Source organism: Papaver somniferum, unplaced genomic scaffold (genome assembly GCF_003573695.1).
Source record: "Papaver somniferum cultivar HN1 unplaced genomic scaffold, ASM357369v1 unplaced-scaffold_132, whole genome shotgun sequence".
Classification (NCBI taxonomy): Eukaryota; Viridiplantae; Streptophyta; class Magnoliopsida; order Ranunculales; family Papaveraceae; genus Papaver; species Papaver somniferum.
In genome coordinates, this window is record NW_020622381.1 from 5,005,037 (window position 1) to 5,015,454 (window position 10,418).

The 10,418-nt window shown below is 35.3% G+C and overlaps 1 protein-coding gene across 4 annotated transcripts; it reads right to left on the bottom strand.

Annotated features, from left to right (window-relative positions):
- Positions 1–4,794: 4,794 nt before the first annotated feature.
- Positions 4,795–9,397, bottom strand: LOC113332604 (uncharacterized mitochondrial protein AtMg00810-like). Of its 4 annotated transcripts, none has more exons than XR_003351614.1 (4): positions 7,952–9,397; positions 6,855–6,922; positions 5,677–5,849; positions 4,795–5,573 (listed from the first exon to the last, which is right to left on the bottom strand). XR_003351614.1 is itself a non-coding variant. In XM_026579130.1 (4 exons), exons 1-4 carry the CDS (start codon positions 8,018–8,020, stop codon positions 5,556–5,558), a joined length of 321 nt encoding a protein of 106 aa, XP_026434915.1. In that variant the 5' UTR covers positions 8,021–9,397; the 3' UTR covers positions 4,795–5,555. The 4 variants fall into 4 exon arrangements, 3 of the variants coding, with proteins under 3 accessions (XP_026434915.1, XP_026434913.1, XP_026434914.1); XM_026579130.1 differs by having other exon boundaries at positions 6,855–6,915; XM_026579128.1 differs by lacking the exon at positions 6,855–6,922 and having other exon boundaries at positions 7,952–9,395.
- Between the last annotated feature and the right edge of the window lie 1,021 nt (positions 9,398–10,418).

Below are 10,418 nucleotides of genomic sequence, written 5' to 3' on the forward strand. Positions count from 1 at the left end.
TTATTGAAAATGTAAATATGAACTTAGTATTATTCATAATTTAATTAATAAAACTTATATTGAATAACCATGGATAAAATAAAATATAAAATAATGAAAGATTGAGCCAAGGACATAGGCAGAGTGATGCCTAGAGACATAAGAAAATGCAATCATTAATCATTAATTGAAAACAAGGTAATTAAACTCTGTAAAGGATCAAGATCTCTGACAATGATGTTGGAAAAGAACAAGAATGCATTATACAACAAAGGAAAGAACAGTCAATACTTAAGGGATTGTTATGGTACCTTAATCAAGAGCCAAAATATTCTGATAGCGAAGACAAACTGGAGAACTTCTTGGATTATCAACATCAACGAAACGTGAGGGATTCTTATGGGTCCTTAATTAAGAGCCAAAATCTTCTGATAGCGAAGACAAACTGGAGAACTTCTTGGAGTACCAACATCAACAAAACTTTATGAATTTAAACCTTTTGAGTCATTAGAATCTAATGAAGAAATGTGCAAACATGAATTTGAAACGAAAAAGTAAATGGAATATTATGCAAATAAATAAATAAAAAAAAGAGCATGAGCTATAATATTTAATTAAACAATATAAAAATTGAATTTTTTTTAGAATGGTATTACATTTTTATGTTTTTTATGTTGGGTGATTTTGATCAGGTTAAGAGCAACGAGAAGTATAATCGCAACATTGGCATCTTATTATAACATGACAGCAAGATACTCGAGGCTTATTTGAAGAATGAAGATCACATTGAATATGGGGAAGATAACCGCGATTTAACAATCAAAGAAATTTGAAAAGAACATGATTACATTTTTAGGAGGTCGGGTTATAAAATGGTGTTTAAACAACGAGCATGCATCAGTCTTTTTCTACAAGATGGGTTTGAACAAAAAGTTTACAAATACATGATCCATGAAAATATGAATAAGTTGAAATCAAAACAGAAACACAGGCTAGAATGATTCAAAACAATGTACATAAAGGATATACAGTTCCCGGTGCGGAAAAATTTGGACTCGAAACAAAAATAGGTAGTTTGGAGTTCATGGACGGGTCAAAAACATATTCGTTCACTTTTTTTGGAGTAGCTTTTAATGGATCTAAATTCTTTTACTATTTTAACCAAATTACATTCTTGAATATGTGTGTTACTCCAGTTTATATTCTTCACTGTATCATATTCACGTGGCACTAGGGTTTTGGTCGTGTCAAAGACATTAACAACTTCTTGAACAACTTAAATAGCTTTTGCATTATCCACCTAATTATTTACCTTATTATTGTTGTGGTAATTTAAATTCGTATCCATATCAGACTGTTTTCTCTTCAGAATAGATCTTCTGGAATGCATTATTTATAAATTTGCTTTAATATTCTTAAAAATAAAAATTTCTTCTGAATAATTTATTAAAGCAAATACTGGAATTGTTCATTTGTTCGTTTCAAGTAAATAATTCAATTTTTCTTCAAACCACGGTTCAACTTAAATATTTTAGATTACAATTCTCAGCACTATCCACTTCAAGTCACCTGATACTTTGACTTCCATCATTGATAGTCGATGTTCACGTTTAATTAATGACCACCATTTAGTTATCTTGGAATAAATGAACCTACAATAAGAATGAAAAAAATCTAGAAAATCATCAACGATAATACCTAGATGACATAGACCAGACAATATCAATGGAAATACCTGATTAACCATCATATTATTGATATTTTGAAATACTTTTACGGGACTTATCAAGCTAAAAATCATGAGTCCAATAACGAAAACTACGTGACGCTTGACACTAATCATAGGTTGAGCCGGGGACGAAAGGCCCCGGTGATATCTAGTGTCTAATATTTTTCTTTTTCAACAACCCAAAAATCTTGCGCGGTAATGTTTCTACTAACACTGATTTAACTATTTTGCGACCATTTCAGGTACTAAACAAAAAAATCTACAGTGCCAAGGCTATTGGAATTTCCACCGAGAAAGGCTGGTACTACCTTGGGTGTCACAATTGCACAACCAAATTGGTGGGAAACATAGGGGACCATTGGTGCCCTAGCTGCAAAGTCCAGATAGACGAACCAGTTCCCAGGTTCTGTTCATTCTAAAAATCTGAGTAACTACCTGTTCCTCCACTTGCAACTGACACCGCACTAACCATGGTTTGCTACATTGGTTATGCAGATACCTTCTGCTATTGGAAGTTCAAGACCCAACAGGAACCGCCTTTTTTTGTAACCATGGATACTGAAGTCCAAAAAATGGTCCATGTACCAGCCTCAGATGTTGTGGCTAAGGGCGAGGTACATGAATTCCAAATACACTTAATTTGACAACTAAAAATCCCATTATAATTGCTTATAACATCAATTTCTGTTATGTTACGTTGACTTAACTAAACAATTTATTTTTCCAAACAGGCTGAGAGCTTTGCGATAGTGCAGGCTGCCTTTGAACCACTCATAGGTGTCTTTCAGGATTACCTCCTAATGATAAATCCTTATAACATGAAATATCGTGACTCCCCGAGCTTCACTGTATCAAAGCTACCTTTGCTCCCTCCAGCACCAGCACCAGCACAATCACCAACCATATCTGCCCAGAATATTGTACTTGTTTGTACTGAAGGCGCTGATGATGAAAAACCTACCAAGAAACCCCGTCTTCAGAAGATGCCTGAAGGATCCTCAGCATCTACCGTTGCCGAAGAATAAGCCCAGTGCAGCCTTGCAAAAAATAAAACAATGCTTGTGATTCGTCGATCGTGTTTCTTTGTTTTTATGCATTTTGTTTTGGTGTGTTTCCTTTCTGCAGTTTAGACTGGTGTGTTTCCCTTTCCGCATTCTGATTACATTTTAGACTGGTGTGTTTCCCTTTCCGCATTTTGTTTTTCTACCTTTGGTACGTATTACTACCTTTGGTCATGATCTACAGTGGCATTGGTGGATCTGATTTATTTTATATGTACCCATGGTGATATGATAATCTACTTATGTTACCTAAATTGATGTGAGCCCCAAAGTTATAAATGTTAATTTTGGATACCAAGTTTGTGATGAAATTTCGAGGCAGTAGCATCGCTAACATTGCCTTTGATTCTTTCGGACTTGGACTACTACAAGTGTTACTTTTCCATTAACATTTTGTTTATATGCATGTGGTCCCTATGTTAAAACTTCAAACGCTTGGCGGAGTATCCCACATCAAAAATTGGTGCACATTCGTAAATCCTTTTCCTCTATTCATATATCAATCTCATCATACCCGATCTTCAACCTATCCATTTGAAAAAAAAAAAAGAAAAAAAGAGAACTTAAATCTCTCTCCCTCTCTTAAAAACAGATATTCCAGAGAAGTAATCTGTTTTCTAAAGAGTGATAGGGGTTAGGTTCTGATGAGCTTGTTGTTTATCTTTCATTTCTCTTTTGTGTCCCTTTTAGCTCCAAAGATTGCGTTTCAAAACAGACAGATCCATGATGTTTGTTACCGATTTTGATGAAATTTGGTTATCCCAAATGATGATTCTAAGTAAGTTTTGAGTTGACATTGGTGTTTCTCAGAATTCTATAGCTGCTGCTTTCGTAATCAATTGTGCTTGGAATATTGCAGACTTGGTGTTGAATAATGTGGCGACTGCTATAGATCTAATTTCTGTTTTCAGGTTTAATTTGGGTCAGCAGGATTTAGCCTTTTGGAAGACACTCTCCTCAGTACATAAGAAAATTAACATAAAAATGTAAAGGTCATCTAGATATCTAACATCCTTCCATTCTGGCTTTTTTTCAGTCCTTTTCTAATTCAATGTTTTATTCAAAGACTGTTTTCTATTTTTGCAGCCCCTCAATAAATAAATTTGGGAATTAAAGGGATGAGATATGGATCCATTGAAACGCCCGTTTCTGCAGAAACCCATTCGATACTGCAATTTTCCTTACATTACCGGTTGATGATCCCGGGCCATAAATACTGATTGAGGCCAACTTTCACTAAAAATTCTCCATTTATGGGAAATTCAGGAATGCCGGACGTTATACAGCAACTCTGGGCAGGGAAGTCCTAAATTCCCACCGTATCAGCTTCACAATATAAACTTCAAAAGGACATCAAACTACGAGAATGATCTAAAAATAATACGCTACTTCGACCATATACCGTTCCAATGTCAGAACCAAACCAAAAAACTAACGCTTTCCACAGATTCATATAACTCTTCTTCCACAATCATGGATCAGTCACAGGAAGAATCCACCTTGACGGTAAGTTTATTTGCATTGGGCTTCCTTATGCTTCTCTTTGTCCAAAATCATAATTATCTCTTACTCTGCACTAACATGAAGAGCTCATAATTCATCGATTTAAAACAGAACCGCCAACTAGCGCAGCGTAGGAGGCGGAGCCGCGAAGCACTAGAGAAACAACAAACATTACACGGGGTATAAAGTTGATCCTGAAGTCATATGAAGTCATTAGCTACCTATGAACTGTGATTTTCCCATCCCACTTTTCACATAGAATAAAGTTAAATTAATTTTACAGACTGGAATTGCAAATCACATAGTACAACAACCAACACAATTGGAAGACCCGAATAGGCTACTAAATGCAGAATCAACCGTGTCGGTAAGTTAATTTGGCTAGCGCCTTATTTATGAGTGTATTTTCCCTTGCACTCATTTTTGACTCATGAAGTGCACCTACATTCATCGTTGTATACCACATTCATTATTTTGCACTAGAGACGCCAAGCTGCACAACGCATTAGGCGCAATCGTGAATTCGCAGAAAAAGCAGAGGCAGAATTTCAGGTTTGAAAATTTCAAGTAAAATTGTCAATTCTTTAGCTGGACTAACAGCTAGACACAGACAGTAATAAAACAGACAATAAATATCTGTTACTACCCCCCTCAAAATGAAGGGGTGTTAAAACCTTCAATTTGTTCTTCAGAAACTCAAACCATGAAGCTGCTAGTCCTTTAGTGAAAATGTCAGCAGCTTGCTCCAGAGTTGAAAGATATATGACCTGTAAAGACTTAGATTGAACCATTTCTCTAACAAAATGAAAATCTAAAGCAAGATGCTTCATCCTGCTATGAAAAATAGGATTTGAAGCTAAAGATATAGAGCTTTTGTTGTCACAAGCAATAGTTGGTAAAGTTGGCAGAAAGATGTGCAAGTCTCTGAGAAGATTGCATAGCCAGATAACTTCAGCTACAGTTGATGCTAAATACCTATACTCAGCTTCAGTGCTAGATTTGGAAATAGTGGCTTGCTTTTTGGCAGACCAACTAACAGGATTTTCTCCAAAATATATGCAGTAACCACTTGTTGATCTCCTGTCATCAGGATTTTCTGCCCAGTCTGCATATGAAAAACCTTGAAGAGCAGTGAATCCTTTAGTAAAAAGAATACCATGATCAAGAGTACCCTTGACATATCTGAGAAACTCTTTTTGCAGAAGTTAAGTGAGTTGTTGTTGGAGACTGCATGAACCGACAAAGTTGGTTTACTGCAAAGCATAATTCTGGTCTTGTCCAAGTTAAGTATTGAAGTGAACCTACAATAGATTAATAATTTGTTGGATTAGACAAAATATCACCATCAGTAGCACTCAATCTCTGAGAAGAAGAATAAGGAGTAGAACATGATTTAATACCAACCAGATTTGTCTTTCTTAATAAGTCCAGTGTATACTTAGTTTGACAGAGAAAAAGACCTTTGCTATTTCTTTTAACTTCAAGACCCAAGAAATAATGTAGAGCTCCTAGATCCTTTACTGGAAATTTTGTGGAAAGATAAGCAATGATAGAGTCACAGTGAGCTGAGTTGTTTCCTGTGATGATGATATCACCAACATAAACAAGAATGATAGTGAGTTTAGAGCCCAATTTCTGAACAAACAAAGAAGAATCTGCTTGAGAAGGAACAAAATCAACATCAATGAGAGCATCCATGAGCTTTTCATACCAGGCTCTAGGAGCCTGTTTAAGACCATATAATGATTTATGTAATTTACATATATAATATGGATTTCTTTATCTTCAAAACCAGGTGGTTGTTTCATATAAACTTCTTCCTTTAAATCTCCATGCAAAAATTCATTACTAACATCTAACTGCTTCATATTCCAATCAAAGTTAACATCTAAAGAAAGAACAAGTCTAATAGTTGTAGGTTTCACAACTGGGCTGAAAGTTTCAGTGAAATCAAAGCCTTCAACTTGATGAAACCCTTTTGCTACTAATCTAGCTTTACATCTTTCTAAAGTACCATCTGGGTTGTACTTTATCTTAAACACCCATTTGCAACCTACTACATTCTGAGATGGATTAGGTGGTACTTTTGTCCAAGTACCAGCATCCTGCAAAGCAGTATTTTCTAACTCCATAGCTTTTAACCAAACTGGTATCTTTGCAACTTGAGAATAACATGTAGGAGTAACAAGTTCAAAATGAGACATATGAGAGGCAGACAAAGCATATTTTGTGGATAAGAGTACATTTGGTTTGAAAGTACCAACTTTAGCTCTTGTAAGCATTTGATGTGTATTCATAGCATTATCACTAGAAGTATTAGTTACTGCTGGAATTGCAGAGTCAAGAACTGAAGTATTATCAACACAAGAAACAATAGAAGTATCAGAAGTAAGAGAAGTATTATGTATAACAGAAGAATCAGTATTAGTCAGAACTGTAGAAGAATTGTCTGCAAAATCCAAAGTTGCAGGAGTAGTTGGAAAATCCAAAAATTCTGTAGATGTAGTAGTTGTATTGAAGAAAGAGCTTTATAAGGAAAAGTATCTACATGAAAAACCACATGTCTAGAAACAAAAACTTACCATTATATGGATTTAAACACCTGTAACCTTTGTGTTGAGAACTATATCCAAGAAACACACACTGCACACTTCTAGGTTGCAATTTGTTATTAGTGTAAGGCTTCAACCAAGGAAAACACAAACATCCAAAAGATTTAAGGAAAAAAATAATCTGGTGCTTTATGAAACAAGGACTGAAAAGGAGTAGAAAATGAAAGTGATCTAGTTGGAAGTATGTTAATAATATAATTGGCAGTGGATAAAGCATCAAACCAAAACTCCAATGGCAAATTAGCTTGATAAAGGAAAGTTCTTGTAATCTCTAGAAGATGTTTCTGTTTTGATTCTACCACTCCATTCTGCTCAGATGTATGTGGACAAGTAATCTCATGAGAAATACCACTATTAAGTAACACCTTTGTGAGAGCATGATTAACAAACTCTCCTCCTCCATCAGTCCTAATAATTTTGATATGTAGGTTTAACTGATTTTCTATGTAGGTCTTGAAATTCTCAAAAGTAGACTTAAACTCTGATTTAAGAGACAAAGGATAAACCCAACAGAATTTTGTATAATCATCAATGATATAAACATAGTATCTGAATCCATTTGAAGAAAGAACAGGAGCAGGACCCCATACATCCATGTGAAGTAATTTTAAAGGAGCTGTAGTTACAGACAAAGACATATGAAAAGGTTGATTATGACTTCTACATACTTGTCACTCAGTACAAGTAAGATTTTTGTCTGAAATATTAAGAATCCTAGCTAGCCTACTAAGAGATTGAAAAGAAGGATGGGATAATCTTCTATGCCATATTGTTGAAGAAGCTTTATTACAAGCAAAGGTTGTTGAAGTAATTGGAGATGTAATGGTGCCTTGTAGAGGATAAAGACCATCCTTACTGGGACCTTGAAAAAAGAGTTTGTCCTGTCTTTACATCCTTGACAGTATAATCAGTTGAAGTGAAAGTCAGAGAGCAATTATTATCTCTGGTAAACTTATGAACTGAAATTAAGTTTTGTGATGCTAAAGGGACATGAAGAATATCTTTGAGAGTAAAATTGTTATTTGGCACCTGAACTAAAGAAGAGCCAGTTTTATGAATTTGCATACCTTCACCATTAGCAGTAGTGACAGATTCTGAGCCTCCATAAGAAGAAGCTGAAGCAATATTAGAAGCATCAGCAGTCAAGTGATGTGTTGCACCTGAATCAACATACCTAGGATTTTGTCCCATAACATTTGCTGAAGCAAGCATAGCCTGCAGGACTAACTCACAACTCAACCTCAACTCAGCTTGTAACCCAATCTCTATGTACTTCAACATCAACATCATTAACATCTCAGGCGGTTCAACTGTAATACCACAACTTCATTATCAACTCTATTTCACTTCTCTTGCACCTGCAATCATTTACATAGGAAAACCTTCAACAAAACCCTATAACCCACCAACTATTACACAACCACCACTACATAACTCAACTTCACCCACAACTTCATCGTTTCAACACCTCCACAACTAAACTCATCTCATCTGTGCTCAATCTCAACACTTCTGCAAATCCTAAATCATTTCCCACTTTCACCTGTACAACTCATACACCTTCCTAACTCATTCATCTAAACCAAAAGTCTTAAAATCATCACAACTAATGACTCTGGCTATTCAATTGCATCACCATCTTTACAGCTCTGTAATTAATTAAGCCACCACTATCAGCAACAGTTGAACTCCCAATCTTCTAGATAACTGACTTCATCCCCAACTGGAATCAAGCAATCACTGCTTCCAACACCCTCTCCCTGAAATCAGCAAAACCCTAACACAGTTCCATTCTATATCATCTTCAAATCATAACTCCATATCCAAAATCATCAGTACAAGCCCTAATTCCAAACTCAAGAGAAAACAGAAACCCTATATTCTCTTGGAATCAAAATTAAACTTCAAACAACCATTTCTACTCAAGTTAGAAGTAAACTCGTAAATCAAATCATCAATTAAAACTCAATTTCACAAATAACAGAAATTAAATTGAGAAAGCTTCATTTATGTTCTTCTCAATTTTCTGAATTGAATCAATACGAGAATCAGTGTCACCACCACTAACTTCGCCTGATTCTACTTCCCTTCTTTTCTCTCAATTTCATAACCTTCATCACTGTCAATCTTCTTCTTCCCGATCTGCTCTGAATTTCTCTGAAACCCTAATTCTTCGATTCATCGCTTAATCTACTTCAAAACTTTAATTAAACACCAACCCCTCTGTTATTCATCTAACAACAACCCAGTTAACCAACGAATTCACTTGACAACCCGAATTCATTTTCAAAAACCCTAACTCTGATCCTCCGTTTCACCTTTTACTCAAAACCGAATCATTAATGATAAGCAAAACTACCAGCATCAGTTATTACTCGATTTGTATCTCCTTCCTTTAATCTCAAAACCACTATTTTGATTCTCAGAATCATCGCAGGAGAAGAACGGAGAAAAAGAAAGAAAGACGAGGAAAAAAGAAGAAAGAGAAAGAAAAGAAGAAGATAACGGGCTCTTCTTGATTTGGTGTAGATAAGGTCGACCAGAATTGCTATAAGCACCCGACCAAGGGAATCCAGGCGGTCTAATACAAAATTTATTTTTGTCATTCACACTCATCCAAAGATATCTTCTTCATCCGGTATCTGATTGGCACGTTCGAGTAGTCCATTCCGCATAACCTTTCGAGATCTATCTAGCGATACTAGTTTCATATCTAGGTCGTTGTTAGATTAATTTCTATTAATTAATGTTCGTTTTAAACTAATCGAGTAATTATCGGCTAAAACATCTCTTGACCAGTCTAATAGCCTTGACGAGCTTGAGGGTCCTTACATACTCAGAGGAATTTGGATCCAGTTTTTGAATGCAATCTTCACAAGAACTGAGAGAGAAGATTAATAGACATAAATTTTTGATTTCTTTAATTGTTGTATTGGTCTATTAATGAATAAAACTATTATGAATAAAATTATTTGATTGGTAATTTTTCTTGTGATAGCTTTCCATTTACATAGCCTGTGATTGAATGCTTTTATCTTATTGCTATGTATGTTTATGGGATGTTTGATTTCGGTTTTACTACCTTAATATTCGATCTCATATATTGTGAACCCTTATGGTTTGGGTGACTTTTTGGCTTAGCAGGATTAAGTTCTAGCTCATGTTGGTCGGCTTTATCAAAGAATCATGAGGGGTTCTGGTAGAAACAATATGTGAAAAAGTCACAATATGTTGAATCGGTTTTGGGTTAGCATAAAAGCATATGTGTTTCGACGGTTTTCAACTCTTGCTTGCAATTGTTAAAACCGGGTTTCAACCTTTTCCTGGTAAAGGTTGAGGGTTGTTGTTATAATTTTTTCTTGGCATAAGAATGACAACGTGATGATCTTTCGATATCAAATCTCCCTGGACGAAGATGCAGACATATTGGAAGTGGATGCGAAATTTGAGGTAACAATCTTGTTAGTTAATTTTTTTCCTGTTTAGGAAAAGCCTGAGTTTATATTATATATATTTGTTTCTTTTGCTTAACAA

What these genes read in the sequence shown, in the direction of transcription:
- LOC113332604 (XM_026579128.1), bottom strand. Translation starts at nt 8,180, where the DNA reads ATGTTAATGATGTTGATGTTGAAGTACATAGAGATTGGGTTACAAGCT. An exon ending in CACTACTGCTAATGGTGAAG is followed by an intron (nt 5,850 to 7,951) that starts GTATGCAAATTC and finishes TCATCATCACAG; the next exon opens with GAAACAACTCAGCTCACTGT.